Here is a 19,242-nt window from a genome sequence, read left to right as displayed (position 1 = left end):
ACGGGGTGGCACGTTGACGCATACGTGCGAGGTGGCGGGTTTCCGTAATCAAACATGGAGCTTCAAGACAACCCGCCACCCACCACATATGATAAAAACTGGTGGTGGTACTTTGTCGTGGTGGCTCATTGACAGGAGTGTGCACGACAACCTACCACTTCAGATAAATGTGTGGTGGCGGGTTGTCGTGATGGCACGTTTGTGGTGGTGGGTTGACGCCTCTGACCAAAACACCGAGGTGGTGGTTTGACGTGGTGGCGCTTTGACAGTGACCCGTTAAAAGCTTATTAACTTTAATACTTTACAGTACTTTGAAATGGCGACTATACTAATGTGGGTATTTTAATCGTATTACATTTTTTGTACTACAAATTAAATGTGTTAATATAAGAAATATAAGGAGAAGAACCTCTCTTGAATTTAGAATTTAAGAATTACATCGTTTTTGTAAAAAAGAAGAGCAACTACTGCATTCTAGTAGTAGTTTTGATAACGATATTCGAACGTGAAGCATTATTGATCTGCATTTTCATTGGCTGAACAACTCTTGTATTCGGTGGTTGTTGTCCAATGACGTTTTGTGTGTGGTGTAGGTGTAGTACGTACTCTTATGAAGATGGCAGCTCTGCCCTCGCCTACCCAGGTAATAGTTTTGTACAATAGCAAATATTTATTCTTAACTTATGAAAGTTGGGGATTTTTTCCAATTTATCGTCAGCTTTTTTAATTTTGATCGTTTGAAGCAGATATCTTGTTAAATTTGTATGACATGCCAAATATAATAAGGAGGGATTCATCATGCAAAAATCAATTTTTCATTTCCTTTAGGCATATTTAACCAGGTCTTTTAGAAGTATTTTTCCTGGTACATAGTCTTTTCATCGAGATTAAGTTAATTATTTCCTAACTAACCTAGTAAAAAATGCTCATATTTTTTAAACTTCCCATTCAGTGTGGTCATGCCTGGTGTGGTGAGGCCTATGGCAGAGTAGGAAACGCTATCGTTGGACTCTGCCGTTAAAAACTATCTTTAATTGCCCTTTCTCGTAAATAATTTTTCCCCATAAATACAATTTTTATTACTATGTTTTAACGATTAATTGATTAACTAGAGATTCAATTCTACCACAGGTCTTTCCTCACATTGCTATTACAATTTTTGGGTGTAGTCTTATCTAACCTAAAATAGGGCTGACTTAAACGCCAAAGGCAGTTGCTTAACCCAACTTATAAAGTCAATTTGGCTGTTTTGGAACTTACCAGCATCTTTCTTAGGCTTTTCCAACTAGGCCTATAAAAAGATAAATCTGACAGGAAATTGTAATTTTCATACAATTTTATGAGCAAAGAAAACAAACCAGTTTAGGCAAACTAAGTTAAAATGTATTTTCATTATTTCTCAGGATAAATCACACTTAAGTTAAGAGGTTTAACTAAATAGGCTAGGGCACTTTCCTGTTAAAGGGAACATTCATTATTAAGTTATCGATGATTTTTTTTCGATAAGTTTATCGATATTTTGGTTTTACTTCACAATCTGTATTATTCCTTCTGTTTTAATATTTTCAAACATATTTAAATAACAAATTAAGAACTATTTTTTAAGGCCAGGCCTGACCTTTTTTAGGCAAAAATAAATAGCCCATAGGCCTATAACTTAGCCTATATTGAATTTTAGAAAATGAAACTATTCTAAACTGACCTTTCAACTTAAGTTAACCAAACTTGCTGTAGGCCAAGTTAAGTTAACTTAAGTTACTGTTCATATGGGGAATAGGCTCTCAAACAGGATGTTGAAATTTTACAGCAAGTTTGGTTTGTTACCTGTTAGTTTAGAACAGTTTCATTTAATTATAGGCTAATATTTTTTTAATTGTTTGATGATACTGAACAATATTTATTTACTGTATCCTTAACTTGTCGTAGTTGTCAACTGATAAGTTATGTTTCAATTTGTTAACTTACTTATAATCAATATAAGATATCGGATTGAAAAATAAAATATCGATAAACTTAGGCCTATATCGGAAAAAAATCATCGATTATAATGAATGTTCCCTTTAACAGGAAAGTACCCTTAATAGTACCTAAGAATAATTAACCTTTGAGATTAAATTACCTAAATAAAAAATACGCAGAGGTTACACGTCCGGTAACCGAACGTGGATTAGGCGTCCGGCAGTGACGTCACCGGGCTGTGGGGGCCTGGAACACCATTTACCACAACGATACATATGATGTAGGTAGGCCTATAGCCATCGGTGTTCGTGGTGTAGTGGGTAGAATGCTCGGCTGATATAAGAGGTAAAACTTAAGTTATAGCCTACTATAAATCAAATCCCATCGGTAACACTAACTTTTTGTCAAAGATTTAGCTTAGAATGGGCCATTTCTTCTTAACTGTACATCTTTTGTTAGAATTTGAGGCATTTCTAATTTTATTTTATGAACAGAATTTTACCTTAATTCGGTTTTTTCATTATCAGCAAGTTTGGTTGGTTAAATTAGGTTACAACAGTAACTGCCGGACGCCTAATCCACATCTGGTTACCGGTCCTGTAAGTTTTTTATCCTCTGCCTAAAAAATAACAGGGCTAGCCTAACTTAAGCCATTTTTCCAACAAATAACTTATGAGGGCAGCAACATTAACTTACTTAGATGAACTTAATTTCTTTTAAAACTTTCCAGTCGATAAACAGCAACAATAAACTGTAAATCTTAGTCTAACTTATTTTTGAAAAGCACAATAAACTTACACATCTAAAGTGTTAAGTTTATACTCCTACAGTAGGTATAATAAGTAAAGGAGGTGTTAAAGAAGTGGAATGGACATGAGTAACCTCAGTTAAATAGATGTAGGCCAAGTTTTGGTGGTTTTGACATTCTTATCCAGGCTAGTGCCGTCCGTACCTGTAATTTGCTTTTAACTTAGGTAGGCCTACTTAAGCTAGGACTTCAATTATTTAGGGTACAGTTCTGCAGAGAACCTGCGATATATTAAGTTATCGGATGAATAGGGTAACAATAAATATCGATGTTTATCCGATTCAATATATATCAATCTAGTGGCGGTTCCAAGGGGGGGGGGGCTACAGGGGCTAAAGCCCCCCCCCCCCTTGGACCTCTGGAAAAATAAATTTAAACGTACATTTTGTCCTCAAACACACAATGTCATAAAATATAGCCTACAATTTAGTTTTTATTAAACTCATAAGCGATGGCAGGAGTAGTATTCAGTTCCACATAGGCTAGATAAACTTTGTGGACAATAGCACAATGAATAAAACAATATTACACTTTCGAAAGTTGTACGCATCATCCAATTTTTACAGCAGTCAGCTGTTGACATGCTAGGGCAAAGGCGAGCGCCGAGCACCCGAGCGAGGACGGGGAAACAGCTGATTTCCTGATGTTCCATAGTTAGTTGTCAAATTGTCTGCTAGCCACCAACTTTACACAGGCATCAATCAGCAATCAGCGGTAGCACCAGTAGCCTATTACAGTACTATTGAATATATAAACACTAGGTAGTGTTTAAGTTTATATAGTCAATGCTATTACTGAGTTTGATACTATAGTACATATTGTGACAGATCTATGAAATGGAGAAAAAACGTAATGTTAAAAAACGTGTCTACTTGCTTGCATGGCATATAACAGGTGAAATGGATGGTTTAAGGACAATGGGCACAGTTCTAGCCGTTAGAAATGGCTTTATAAAGTCACTGTTTGGCTTTTAGGAGATATTGCTTCGTAGTCTATAGTAGGCCTATGTTTTGAAATTCATGAATGCAAGTTTGTCATAGTTTGATTTTTAAAATGTCTACCTACTTGCTCATGACAAAGACAAATAACAGGTGAAATGGGAGGTTTTTGGACTGTTGGACACAGATATAGACATTAATAATGGCTTTAGAAAGTCAGTAAACAGCTTATAGGAGGATATGACCGTAGCCTACAATATGTTTTGAGATTTATGAATGCAATCGGCGTGGTTAGTTTTAAAAATGTCTACTTATTTATGACAAATAAATGGGGAAATGGGAGGTTTTGCACACAGTTCTAGACGTTAAAACTGGTTGGTGAAAGTCACCCAACGGATTTTAAGAGGGTATGGCCGTAGTCTACAGTGTGTTTTGAAATTCATGAATGCAATCGTCATAGTTTAATTTTTAAAATTCTATTTGCTCAAGACAAACAACAGGTGAAATGGGAGTTTATGGCCAATTGGGCACAGTTTTAGGTGTTAAAAATCTAAATGGCTTTAGAAAGCCACCAAATGGATTTGAAAATTCCAAATTTTCCCGGGAACAGTGCCCCCCTGCTTTATTGGGGGTGATCCCCACTGTTGCTTCCCCCATTGACAAGGTCCTAGAACCGCCACTGTATCAATCACAAAATAACTTAATTTAGTTCTGCCTATTGTTAATTTTTTACCTAAAGTTAAAAAATGACTTGTTTTATAATTTGTTTAAGTTTTTATTCATATTTATTAATAAATCAAAAACACATGGCTTCTTCCATTTTAATTCTTAAATAACGCAGGCTACCCTATAATCCAAAACAAGCGCATGTACGAGCAAACTTTTTTCTGTCTTTTTTTTATATTTTTCTTTAATATGGGGTATTTGGCCACAAGAAATCGATTGGCGTTGGTCACAAGGCTGGGAAAAATCTGGTTTCCGTCCTGCAGCCCTTGAAAGTGAACATGTTATTGTCAATACCTTTTTGTAGCTGAAGTTAACAAAAACAGCTAATACTGATTATTATTACCTGTAGGCCTACTATCATCATTTTGATTTAGCCTACAAGTAAACAAAAATAACTGTATTGGTTAGTTTGCACTAGAAACGTTTTAAAGAATAGTTATATTCAGTTTGGTTTACACATACCGTTAGTTATTAAGTACTGTTAAATGTTTTCAAGGTTAATTTACAAGATTGAGAATGAAGCGCAGAAGACGTTCAAAGCGAATATAAATAATCTGAAAGTGAAGGAAGCTACAATCGATCTTCAGGAACAAAATTTCACCTCCTCATTAGCGGATTTTGGATATTTACGATTGGAACCGATTGATGTGTCATGAAAGCACACAACGTGTGTCCAAACTGATCCGTGGTCAAAAGGTAGTTCTTTAACATCCAAACTGATCCAGAAATCTGACAGGCAGGAAAAGCTTTAGATTGAAATATCCAGTTTTCAGTTTTCAGGCGTGGGGTTGGCCTCTACTCCCCGTAGCCTACAGGTAGCCTTAAACACACTATTCCGTAGCATTTAATTATAACTGTCCATCATAAATTCAAAACGTCAAAAAATATGAGCTTTCAGTTTATATAAGTGTACAGTTATGACAGTGGTTAATATTAAAACAAAATGTTATTACTCAAGTCACGGTACTGCAAAATCTAAATGCTAAGACCTATGAAGCGAGTGTAATTAGACCCACATTACACAGTTGATATTATTTCAGCGATTAAATTAGCTTTTGATTTGTAATGAAACTATTTTTGTAAATGACAAAATGTGTCTGATTATGATATTATTTTAACTATTAGGGTAAACCACCGAGCAAGGCTTGGTCCCCCAGTACTCTAAAAGCTTAGGATAGAACAATGAAAAAGCTTTGATACGGTAATGTTTTGTTTTTTGAGCGGAACAAAGCTCTTATACTACACTACTGCTTTTGTTTTACAAATACTCCTCCTGAACGGCTGAAGCGATTCGCACAAAATTTAGCACAGTCATAACCAACCATGGGACGGTATAAATCTGAAATGGTACAAATTGGACCACAGGGATTTTTCTCTGCGTGAATTTAAACTTTTAGAAATTTAACATGGGCTTTGGGTTGGTCGCAATGACATTATTTGCAAGATAACAATAAAAAGGTAAACAAGAGTCGCAACATATGTTAGTCAAAGAGTCATCTAAAATAGCACATTAGAAATACTATATACAAAGAAAAATGGAAAAACAATCGCATTGGTCACCGGAATTAGACTGATGCACCATTGACTTAAAATACTCCAAATAGGAATTCCATTAATGGAACCAAAGATACCATTGAGTTTGGATACTGGAAATAGGCACTACATTTATGTGAATCAGATGGACCAAATGTACCTACCATATGACTATGAATACTGCAAGTACACAATTTATTTACGTTAAATAAATGTGCCATTGTGTTTGGATATTGCAAGTAAATAATTAGTTCACATGAACCCGACGTATCATTGCCTTTGAATAGTGCAAGTAGATTTCTCATTTATGTGAAGCAGGTGTACCTAACATTGATTTACTGCAAGTAGACAATTCATTTACGTGAACCAGGCCATTCACTTAAGCACCTGTAAATAGACAATCCATTTTAGTGATGTAGGTAAGTGTACCATTGACTTTGGATACTGCAATTAGGCATAATATTTATGCGAACCAAATATATCATTGACATTGGATACTGCAAGTAGACATTTATTTATGAGAACCAGATGAAACATAGACTTTGGTTCCTACAAGTAGACATGACAATTCATTTACATGAACCAGACTTATAATTGACTTTGGATACTGCAAATAGACATTCCATTTGTTTGAACTAAATATACTATTGACTTTGGATACTGCAAGTATATATCTCATTTACGAGAAACAGAAGTAGCATTGACTTTAAAAATGTATGGATTAATATGCTAGATAATTAAATCTAAGGCTTACCTTACGATCCAATTTATTATATAGTGGAGACCTAGGTTTCTACGTCGAAACGCTATTGTCAGTCCTTTGTCTCTTAGGTTAGCTAGACTGACGATAACGTTTCGACAAAGAAACCTAGGTCTCCACTATATAATAAATTGGATCGTAAGGTAAGCCTTAGATTTAATTATGTTCAATAACGATCCAGAGGCTATACCTCCAAATAATATGCTAGCACTGCCCGAATAATCTAACTGCCATACAAAGGGTACCCATACTCAGCACCTTTAGCCTTTACTACTTCCTTCACCACTTCCTACGTCGTAGACCTGTTTCCTTCCCTTATTGCCTTGAAGTTGATCCCAATCGCTCCTTCGCTTCGCTCCGCTCAAAAAATTTGATACAATATTAATATTGAACCAAATAAATATCGACTAGTGTACCTGTTGCTCGAGTTTGAGCAATTGCTAATTATTACAGACATTTTTTTAAACCTATTTCAATTTGTGTCCTAAAGTAAACAATTCGTAAATACGTGACTCTTGGCTTTTCGTATCTCTTTTAGTTTTTGTGTAAATAACAAAAATTTACTTTTCCTTTATTGAATGCATGTTATTTGGGTTTAACAATAGATAATGCTTAATCTATGGTTTAACACTAAAGGCCCCATTTAATTTAGGGTTAAAACTCAATTAACATGCATTTCATATAGGAAAAATAGGTTTTTTGTTATTTACATAAAAGCCAAAAGAGATACGAAGTAAGTCTAAATTACAAAGTTGAGAATTGAAAAACCTATAAAATGATGTGCCACTTGACATATCATTTTATCATTTTTCATTGACATGTTGCTATTTAAAAATTTTAAACAATTTGTATTTGCAAATTTTCTAAAATAAATTTTTATTTTTTTAGAATATTTTTTTAAAACATTTTTTTGAATTTTTATGATTTCAAAAAAACCGTTACTTCTAGCATATCACTGTAAAGCTAATTTCATAACAAGTAAGAAAATTCAACTGGAAAAGGGCTAAGTGCATTGGTATAGGAAACACAGAGTATTAATACACTAGAGAACCCGTGTTAGTTTGAAACATAACACCGAAAAAAAAAAACGTTATGCTTAAAGTTGAGTAATTCCAGTTACATCTTTTAACTAATTTCAAACTAATTTTAAATATCTCTATTTGCGTCGTCAAGGATCATATACATTATTTCTGCTCTAAGTTTTAACTGATAACTTCTGATGAATGCTAAATGATCTGTTTCAATTCGAGTTAACTTGTTGCAACAAAGTTTGTCCAGCATTGAGAATTGAAGAACACTTTTGCTTTACTGATAACCTGTGTTAATTAATTTAATTTTATTTCTTTTATTTTTGAGACATCCCCCTAAACCAACGAATTTTCAACGTAGAGAATCCTGAAAAGTGGGGTGATATCAACCATTTTATGTGCTCCATTTTTTAAACATGAACTCTGGGTTACCAACTGGGCAGCCATAATCTGCTTTGAATAGGCTAAAGCAGCAACACCATTGAACATTAGTTAACGTAAACGTGTTGTCTGTCAGTCACAGTATATGCCCCGCATCAGAACTTTCTCACGTTGTTCAGTGGAATTTATCTTAATACCTGTCCCAAAGTTTTAAAAGTATGGATTCATTTATCGAAATAAGTTGGATAACTCTTGTAGCTATAAGATTTTCGGATAGAAATGATCATTTTCTCTTTTTGAGCAGCGTATATTATTTACCTCTCCTGAATCATAAAAATAAACTTGACCGCAACTACTCGATCGTTGAATACATGAACACTAATTCTTCACTTATGTTTGGTCTAATATTGCCACTAAAACTTTCAATAGCAATTGAGTTTTAGAAAATTCTTATTTTTGACTTGAAATATCTGGATTGTGTTGGTGAATTTAGTCAAAATACTTTGTATAAGTTTGTCCGAGGAACTGGCAACATATCCTAGAAGTAAACAATCCAATTGTGTTTTCCTCAATTGAAGTAGAGCGAGTAATACAACAGTTTACAATAAAAACATAAGGTCCGCCAAGATTTGGTATAGTCTTTCTACTTGAACTTATCATAAGCAAGGCATTATTATAGTGACTACTTAATGTTTTTAAATATCTCGATCTGCCAGTGTCAGAAGTAAACATTTCTTGCATGCATTCATTTTATCTGACATCAGGCAAGTTTACTTTACCACCATGGCAACACTATGTGCTTCGTATATATTTTTTCACTTCCAAAGTAAATTACATAGCAGAACTGGCAAGTATTATTCATCTCACCAAGTGAATGTGGTGTATCTAGATGGGTATCTGTTAGACCAGGCCTCTCTTTTTCTACTCTTCTCATACGCATAAAGATATCTTACTATTAATTGTCTCCTCCTCCCGTTTTCAATATTTCTTCTTTGAACTTGAGGCATTTTCTGTTCTTCCAACAAAACTGATTAACTGTTTAACTTGGTCTTAACCTACTGAATATTACAAACATTAATATTGTAATCAACCTTAAACTTAAGTCTACAATGGAAACTCCATGTACAGTATCGAAACTTAAATTTATTAATTATAATACAAAACTGATAGTAAAAGAAAAGAAAAGGGGTTCACAATAAATTGTTCAAACAGTGGGAGATGAATTTACTTTAACAATTTTAGGCTAGGCCTATTACAATGGTTTTAATTATTTAGGTTCAATGTTATAATTTACTGCAAGGATCTTGATCTCAGGTGGGGTGATCGAGCGGCATTTGAATTTAATCTTGTGATATAAGCCTAATTAAATTTTGTTTTAAAATATAAAGTATGTTTGAATTATAGATTGGTTGAATTAATAATAATTTTGAATAAGTTAAGCTTCTATTAGTTCTTGACTTTGAATTTGAGTACAAATGTCCAAAGGTTAGTCCTAAAAAAGGTTTTAATGGCTTCCAAAGGGGAAAATGTCTATTGGAGTAATCTCACCAAAATTGATGTCTTCTTTGAAGTAAAGTTCTTGATGTTATAAATGATGAATGTTTGTAACAAGGATGGGTCTTCTTTCAACAAATTCCACTAATTTTGTCCGAATAATGTACTTTTTTTATAAAATTTTGATATTAAATATGGAGTATTCAGTTTACATCTGCATACTATCTTGGTTCTATTGGAAGTGATGAAGGTCTGATGCATTGTTGCACTCACATATGTCAATGCTGACTTAATCACATAAAATTGTAGGCCACTGTTTACACTTATATATTATAATAAATTTCATTTGCTAGAGAGCTAAATTATAATTTTGAAAAGTTATTTAAATAAAATTATATAGAATTTGAAGCAATTTTGTTACAAAAGTTATAGGCTATTATATATTTATATGATATTATGTTATTTGAAAATTTCTATATTATATTGTATTAAATTAATTATGGACAATTAATCTTACTAATATTATAAATGTGAAAGTTTGTGTGTTTGTTTGTTTGTTTGAAGTTCAATCACACATTAATTACTGGACGGATTGGGCTAAAATTTGGCATGATGATAGCTCACATTCCCGATTAACATACAGGCATATTATTATCTCAAAAATCCTTTCGGGCTCCGCCCCAGTGGCTCTGGAGTTTCCCATGTTAACCTTATGAGTACTCATATTTAAATGGAATTAAAGAATTTAGTCAGCTGTTGCAACTAAAAAGGTATATTCTGTGGTATGCAAAAGCATTAAAAGTTATAAGATTTACCTACAGGGTGCAGCACTATTATTTTTTTTATTTATGAAAACAGCTAATTTGAAAAGCAGCAACAAAAAACTGTGATACGCAATGAGAACCGTCTGTTTACAGTTTTGTTTATGTTTTAATTTCACGAATAATTTGTGATATTTTGTGAATCTTTAATAATTAATTTTTTCTATTGTTTGGGTGAAGTGGTAGAACATTATAGCTATGGTAGATGTGTAATACTATAGCATACCGTAAAAATAAAGAAGCAAATTTTATTATACTGTGTCCTCCCCCATTGCAAACGCAAAGGTTGAGTACTAAGCATTTTATACTTATATGCCAATCCCGTACGAAGGACGGGCACTCTGCTAGTTACTATATATGGTTTGAAAAGGGATTGACATTTAGATAAAATGGAAAACATATGGTGGAAATTAAATTATTCTATTAAAAAAATATTATTGAAAATATTGAATTGTTACAATATTTACTCACAAAAAGCTAATGAGTTTCTTTTTATAAACAGCTGTTTTTGTATGTATTTTTTCTAATTTAGTAAGTAATTTTTCTATGTATTTCTTATGGGGAAAACCCGACCTTTGAGAGGGTCTCACACCCTTAAGAGTAGGAATTTTTAAATTCTAAAACCTTATTGCAAAACTACATATTGAGACAAATCTTTTGACACCTTAAACGTTGATATTGGTCCACAAATAAGGGAGGAGTTGCGTTAACAAAAAACGGCTTCATGTATTATATATATAGATATTGATTTTTTCTAAATAAACTGCCACCATTTTTAAATGGAAAAAGATCATTCATTTCTGTTTTCACCAAAATGTATTTCTATTAAATACCTTTAAAATTATGTATAGCATGACATATGTTTACATTTGAAAATTCCGAGATTCGAACTAATGACCCCCAGTTTTTGACACACCCTGTATCGGAAAAATCTAAAAATATTTTTACGTTATTCCTTGGGATCAATTTAGCTGGAAATAATTTTATTTCATCCTTGTACATTGAGACACCTTATGTGGGACACCCTGTATACATAAGTTATATAAAAATTTGAACGAATGATGTTTTTGGCCTCTGGGGACATCAAAATGAAAAATTAAATCGGTCCCAGGCCTAGGTCTTACCATGCCACCTACGTTAATAGCTACTTCCCTATAGGGACATATGTTTACATTTGAAAATTCCGAGATTCGAACTAGTGACCCCCAGTTTTTGACACACCCTGTATCGGAAAAATCTAAAAATATTTTTACGTTATTCCTTGGGGTCAATTTAGTTGGAAATAATTTTATTTCATCCTTGTACATTGAGACACCTTATGTGGGACACCCTGTATACATAAGTTATATAAAAATTTGAACGAATGATGTTTTTGGCCTCTGGGGACATCAAAATGAAAAAGTAAATCGGTCCCAGGCCTAGGTCTTACCATGCCACCTACGTTAATAGCTACTTCCCCATAGGGAAATTCGCTGAAATCAAGCCAATTAATTCAGAACTGACAAAGATTTTCACCTAACCTACATAAATCTAATTTCCTTTTACTCGGGATTTGAATATCCTTATATGTTAATGTAGCACTATCCCAGCTTAGCACTAAGTTAATTGGAGCCATAGGCCTAAATGGTTGATTTATGTTTTCCAGGTGGCTGGGAACCATAACCCCATATATGAATCATATTACCTGCTGGTAAGTATCTAACTTGATAGGCTATATTTATACTAAGCTATGTACACACATACACCACACACACACACATACCGCTTTATGTGACAATTGGAATGACCCAACTTGAGTCAGATTCTGTATTCTGTTTGAAAATCTGTGGATCTGTTTTGAATAATGGGCAAAAAATCCCAAAACTGGCTTCAATGCAGTCTGATCTTTTGGTACAGGAAGTTCCATGAGTGATTTCTGTCTAGCTGGATTGGGACTAGACTTAAGGGAAACCAAATGCCTCAATTCTAACAATGTAAGAAAAAATCCCGATTTGTTAATGGATGGTGTTGTAGATTCTGTTTACACAATTCATCGGAGACCTTAGCCTTCTCATTGATGAGCTGAGAAAGTGTTTTTTGGCCGTTTTCAATCATGCTTACATCATGTGTCACCTAATAGACTCTAATTTTCACAGCGATTAGATAGCTATCAATTTACCAATGTATGTATGGATAATTTTTCCAGGTTGATCCAAACAATCACGGAAGTGTTGGTGCTTTAGATGCAGCTAAGTTTCTAAAAAAGTCTGGCTTATCAGATGGAACCCTCAGCAAGGTAAGAATTAAATTATGAAATAGGGGCTGTTATAAGAAATGTTTGACACAATTTTCCCCTTAGTCTTTGACATTGAGGTGAATCTTGTCAGAGACTTGTTTACAAATGTAAAACTAGGCTATTACAGAGTAGATAGAGAGGAACTGTTTGGTTATCAAGCAATGATAACACATTTGATAAGAACCAACGTTATCACTCTGAGGACAAAACTGGAGACGAAACTTCTGTCAGTACCAGTATGTTTATTTAGGCTATTTGGATGATACTAGTTTCCTTCCTTAGTAACATAGTACTATTTTATGTTATCAGTAGTCTTAATCACTTTTGACATTAGAATGTAATATAGAGCACATGGGCCTAGAATTTTTGGATTTCTTTTTAGAATTGAATAGCAATTTTATCTGAATGGGAAAAGTCTAATATGGCTTATGATCATCAAACGTCAAGGTTTGAGGTCTCTGCCTCTAATCTTCCTTAATTGAAAATGCTCACAGTGAAATATTCTAATTTTGTGTAACTTATAGTATAAAAGATTTGTTTCTTGTGCCAGATTGGACTCTTTTTCCATCCAAGTAAGCCTGCTATCCTCCCAAAATCCTATTTTTGCAGTTGAGTATGCACAACTTTGTTTAATATTTAGCAGTATTTAAAAATTTGATTTACTTTAATCTGTGGCAGAGCTCTATATTTTATCGAAACTAACTTAAATTGTGTGTAACAAAAACAAAATAGACCATATCTTTGAGAAATAGGCCAAACGATACAATAAATTGAATGAGTCATTGTTTATTATTTAACTTTTTTGTTTCACCTGCTCATAGTAATTTGTCCAAAGACCTAACTCTTGGCTAAATTTTAATTTACCAGCTAAGGCATTGCAATTCTTAACAATAGTATGGTTTAAAATAATATAATTTTACAGATCTGGGACCTTTCTGATCCAAATGGAAAGGGATATCTGAACAAACCTGGATTCTTTGTGGCTCTGAAGCTCGTATCACTGGCTCAAAACGGGAGAGATGTCAACATAGCTAATATTTTAACAGATGTTCCTCCCCCTAAGATGGTAAGTAATGTTTTCTGGAGTGCAGTATCAGTAAGAGTGTTTTTGCTAAAATTTTTATGAACTTTTTAAGATATCCCATTTTTTTCTAAATGGTTAGAAATAGGCTAGCTAGTTGCCTGGAAAATATTAGCTATGCCTTCAACAACAAACGTTCACATAGCATCAAGTAACTAAAATTGAGCCTTTCTATAGTTTTCCCCAAATGAACTATATTTAGAGTGCACTTCCAGTAATTTAAAATTTAGTAAAACAAGAAGGTTTTCTTTTAAGTGTGAAGGTATAAAAAACAATAATAGCAGGGACTTTAATCAAAGAACTCATTTTATTTCAAATAGTAAGATAAAAATTATACAAGGAGTAGGGGTTAATATAATCATTATGACATTCTGTTGTACAATCTTCAGTTCAGAGTGACTGTTATTAAATCAAGACTGTGAACTGCATCGGTTCTGACTTGGATTTTGAAATAGGGAGTGTTCAGGTTAAATAAACTTCAGTAGTGTATTCTTATTATAAGTTCCTCCTCTTTTATACATTTGGCAAAAATGCTTTCCTAAGTGTAAATTAAATACTCGATTCTTTTGAAAGATTATAACAATACTGAGTAACTGAGTGATTTGTCTAATGAAGTATCTAATTAAGAATTAAAAATTATATGTAACAGATTATTCAAGACTTAACTTTTATCAAATATTGCTAAAAAAAGTTTTTGAATAAGTAAGTATATTCAGTTATTCCAGGAATTAAAATCCAAGGTTCATTACCTCTTTAAAATAAGGTTGAGTTAAAAATAATTTTAATATTCCGTGGATGTTTTGAAGGCAGTTTCATGTTATTGCTGCAAACATTCTTGAATTGCGGCTGTTTGGGCACAAGTTGTTGGCTAAGGTTCAATTTGGCTGGATAAATATTTTGCTGTTAGGAAATGTACTCGGTTATCTTATAATTGACTCAATGATAACTGATTCTGTATTGATCAATTGAACACACTAATTCAACTGCAGTAGGGACTACAGACATTTAATTGATTACATATAATCTATTATTTCTTATCTCTCAATTTAATGAGAAACACGTGTTGGCATGTATTTATTTAACTCAAAGGATTCCTTAAGCGTGTATATAACCTTTAGGGTTGATGGAAAATAGCACAATGCATTTAGTGTTTCAAATTATTAGTTTAAAAAATATTTAAACGTGTAGGGGTAAATAAGAAAATACAAATATGGAAATGTATCATGTATTTTGTGAGCTACAAGCTCACATGAGGAAAATGTTACAATATGTTTAATGAGTTTGCATGATGTTACTATTACTCATACATAGTCAATAGAAACAATATAAAATTGTGTTAGGATTTTTTGATTTTTTCTGAGGGCAACAGGCTTATCTGAATGGGAAAGAGTCCAAACTGGTACAGCATACACAAAACTAACCTACTATACATAACACATGAGAATATTTCAATTCAATTCAATTCAAACAATTTTATTCATGCAATTCTTAAATTAAATACATAATCCCATGTGCCAATGCAAAGCACGCGCGGGATGATAAACACATTTTTATTACTACATTTCATTTTCTTGTTTCTGGCAGCAAACGGTTCAGTTTTCCTTCTTTGTCACTTTAACAGAATAATGAGTAGACATTTCCTATTGCAACAGCATTAATCATATAAATAACACTTGTGTTATAAATAAACAAATTAGAAAAATTAGACCCCAAACAAATTAGAATAATTAGACCCCGTTCCCGATAAGAAAACAATTTATTCTTGGGTTTCTAACTTTAGTGGGACAGGTTCCGCATTAAAACAGAAACCACCTGGACGACCACGGACTGCAACAGGCCCCGGAAACGTTGATGCAGTTAGAGCTTCAGTTCAACAATTTCCTCAACGATCCGCTAAAAAGCATGCGGCAGCATTACGGATTTCTGATCAAAGTGTGAAAAGAATCTTGCATCATCGAGATATAAAAATGCATCCTTACAAAATTGTAACCACACAAGAACTGAGTGAACGAGACTGAGGTGTCCGTGTAAGGTTGTGCCGAGCCGAGACCTTCTTCGAAACATTCGTCCCGAAGATGTAGTGATTGTTTCTGAAACACACTTTCACCTATCCGGAACAGTGAACAGCCAAAATTGTAGGTACTGGTCTGAACAAAACCCACAAGCACTAAGTAACAGTATGGTGTGCTGTTTACAATTCCGAAGTGGTCGGACCTTACTTTTTCGAAGAAAATGACAGGAATTTAACCTTCATCAGTGAACGCTATTGTGCCATGCTCCGCGACTTTCTCCAACCAAAACTAAGGGAGCTTTTTGGTGAAATTGAGAACGTGTGGTTCCAGCAAGATGGCGCTACAGCCCAAACAGCGCGGCAGTCACTGGCATTGGTGAAGGAAATGTTTCCTGGCCATGTGATCTCTTTGCGTGGTGACATTGGCTGGCCCCCACAATCGCCGGACTTGATGCCCTGTGATTTTTTTTCTTTGGGGCTATTTAAAATCAAAAGTTTATGAACAATGTCCACAGTCTTTACAAGCCCTGAAAGAAGCAATTACACAAGAGGTTGAAGCTATTCCACCAGAAATGACTCAAAGAGTAAAGGGTAACTTCAGAGAAAGACTCAACCAGTGTGTCGACAGTGAAGGAAGCAATTTAAGAGATGTTTAATTTAAAAAGTAAGACTAATGGTAGACCTTAAGAATGGTACATTTTCTAAAATGGCAGAATATGTACTTTTAGTTGGTATAAATAAAAATGTTCTACCTTATATGGTTTTGTTTTTATTAGCATCCCTTTTAGGGGAGGTTTTTCTGTCGGACCCTGTGTCAACAATCCTAACAAATTTGCTTTTGTTTTGGGTCAATTGAAATGAAACTTTCTTGAAACAAGTGCTATATAGCATATTTTACATAACTGTACACTTATAATCTTGTGATGTTTTGACAATAGGCGGACGTTCCTGCAGTGCTACATAACAACATCATAAACTCTGTACAAGCCACACTGAGCGATTGGGCAGTTAAACCCCACGAGAGAGAAAAGTACGACCAACTCTTTGACTCTCTTCAACCGCTCAATGGAGTCATTCCAGGGAACAAGGTAGGTAAACGTTGTATACAAATTTTAATACTAGCTAACAATTTCCTATGAAAAATCTTTAAAGGATTATGAAAAGAATAAAACTTGGTTAAGACCTAATGGTGATCGTAGATTAGAGAGGAAAATGTAGGACAGGCTGAAGTTTATAGTTGGATCAGTTTTTTTGGTTGTAGTTTTAAAGTTGTTGAAACACTCACTCTACAAATACCGGTACTAGAATCATAGTTTGGGCCCTTACAAAAATGTAGAAAATTACAAGCATAAAAACTTTAACATGTTTAACAATACATTTCAGTTTCTCAATTTAGATATTTAATATTTACAGATCCAATAAATTGTTAACAAATGCATCATCACTGATTAGTTCCTTAATCTCTCAATCAAACAATGTTGACATTACTAATCACTATTCTAACGATGTTTTGTCAGGTCAAGGGGCTTTTGTTGGATTCCAAGCTACCAATGGACACGCTAGGGAAGATATGGGATCTGGCGGATATGGATAAAGACGGAAGTCTGGACAGACATGAGTTTGTAGTGGTAAGTTTTTTTTATGTTTTTGTTTGGCCAGGTTTAATTTACTAACACATCTAATTTTTCAATCATTTATTTCTAAACCATAAAAATCATACAAAGCATACAATTACTTCTATAACTATACAAATAAACTAATCACACACTTTTCAAAATAAGAAAATTGGCAAAAGACGCATCAGACTTAAAATTAAGACAGCTTGAGCAAGCTCATCAACTAATACTTAAATCTATGACACCATCTGGTCTAAATTTGAGATAGTATACAAAAAATATGTTCTTTCTTTCTATTAAAATTTTTGTTTTTACTTTATAAAGTATAGGGATGGACGAGATTGAATTTTTAGTTCGAGACGAGACGAGACGAGATTTTTTATTTCTCATAAAATTTCGAGACGAGATCGAGACGGGATTTCCCTTCTCATACACAACGGGAAATGCACGTTCAAAATTTTTACCTGATTTTGTAACATTGTTAGATGACTGTTTAAATACAAAAATAATGATAATAGGCAAGAATATTTACAATCTTTTCTTAAAAAACATCAGCATAACATTTTTTTATTAATCACGCCTAACTTATTAAAAATTCCTACGATTAGGAAACATAGTGATATCAGTTAGGATAGAGTTCAACTTATCCTAAAATAAAATAAATCATAAAATAAAAGGAATATTAATTTTTATAAAATAGTTACTTGTTTTGACTTTTTATAGTAATAAAACATTCCTCACACTGCTTACACTTAACAAAACTTCTCAAATGTTATTAAAGTAATATTATTAAAATAATTAAAGTAATATTTACATTTATATAATTAATTAAATAAGAACGCCTTCGCAAAGGAAACGCAACTACAACTCGCTCCTGTATTGCGGGTATTGCATTGACTTTCTGCAGGCGTTTTTAATTTATTTTTTTTTTTTTTTTTAATTCTCGTCTCGATAAAAATCTCGGCCAAAAAGAAATCTCGTCTCGTGTAACGAGATTTAAAATTTCCCGAAAATTTCCCGAAATTTCGAGACTTGACCATCCCTAATAAAGTATGAGCTCTAGGCCCGTCCTACGTACCGGAATCAAGTGATCACTTAAAATTGAATGATTCAGAAGATCTAGTGTACGTGCATAGAGACACATTTTGGCAGTTTAAGTGGGGAAAATCACCATTTAAACAATAATTGTCACGTGACCCCTATTTCTTCCATCCGATTATACACCTAAAATATAGTGATACGCATTTTAATCTGATAATCTATATATATAAAAGGCAAAGCCCTCACTGACTCACTGACTCACTCATCACTAATTCTAGGTTAGGGGATCCAAAAGTTCTAACATTGTGCTGTTTTAGGCAATGCACTTGGTTTACAAAGCGTTGGAAAAGTACGCAATCCCTAACAGCGTACCTCCTGAACTGCTGCCTCCAGGGAAGAGGAAAGATCCTCTACATGCAGCTCCTGCACCTATCATACCCATAGCACCCATCACAAAACCTGTGGAGCATGCTAAGGTATGCATGAGCATGGGTAGACCTTGACTATGGATACCTAGACCTAGATATAAGTACATACAAGTTTTGGATTGTGTCTTTTTGGAGCAACAGGGAAAATAAACTTGGACAGCATCTTGAAAGAACAAAAAGAGCCATAAAAATAATTCTTGAACTAAATTATGATCAAATGTGCATGAAATAAATAAATATTTGATTTGATATTACATTCCCATGTGAAGTTGTAAGATATCCTTGATCTTGTGTGTAAATTATACCAATCCTACAGTTCAACCACATATGTCTCTAAACACA

At 33.7% G+C, this 19,242-nt stretch overlaps 1 protein-coding gene across 4 annotated transcripts in view; it reads left to right on the top strand.

Moving 5' to 3' along the window:
• The first annotated feature begins 565 nt into the window (after positions 1 to 565).
• LOC128996355 (epidermal growth factor receptor substrate 15-like 1) overlaps positions 566 to 19,242 on the top strand; it is a 57,734-nt gene continuing 39,057 nt past the window's right edge. For 3 of the 4 annotated variants that reach the window (XM_054421631.1, XM_054421630.1, XM_054421633.1), the window contains exons 1-7: positions 566 to 643; positions 12,094 to 12,138; positions 12,634 to 12,723; positions 13,646 to 13,789; positions 16,754 to 16,903; positions 17,333 to 17,443; positions 18,790 to 18,948. In XM_054421631.1, the coding sequence (XP_054277606.1) occupies positions 611 to 643; positions 12,094 to 12,138; positions 12,634 to 12,723; positions 13,646 to 13,789; positions 16,754 to 16,903; positions 17,333 to 17,443; positions 18,790 to 18,948 (732 nt within the window). In that variant the 5' untranslated portion in view covers positions 566 to 610. The remainder of the gene's footprint in view (positions 644 to 12,093; positions 12,139 to 12,633; positions 12,724 to 13,645; positions 13,790 to 16,753; positions 16,904 to 17,332; positions 17,444 to 18,789; positions 18,949 to 19,242) is intronic. The other variant, XM_054421632.1, reaches the window with a different exon arrangement.

The sequence above is a fragment of the Macrosteles quadrilineatus genome, unplaced genomic scaffold, assembly GCF_028750875.1.
Source record: "Macrosteles quadrilineatus isolate MER2022 unplaced genomic scaffold, UCM_ALF_1.0 Scaffold_6__1_contigs__length_79288215, whole genome shotgun sequence".
Classification (NCBI taxonomy): Eukaryota; Metazoa; Arthropoda; class Insecta; order Hemiptera; family Cicadellidae; genus Macrosteles; species Macrosteles quadrilineatus.
Note: the sequence above shows the minus strand (reverse complement) of the source record. Positions and strands in the feature narration are given on the sequence as shown.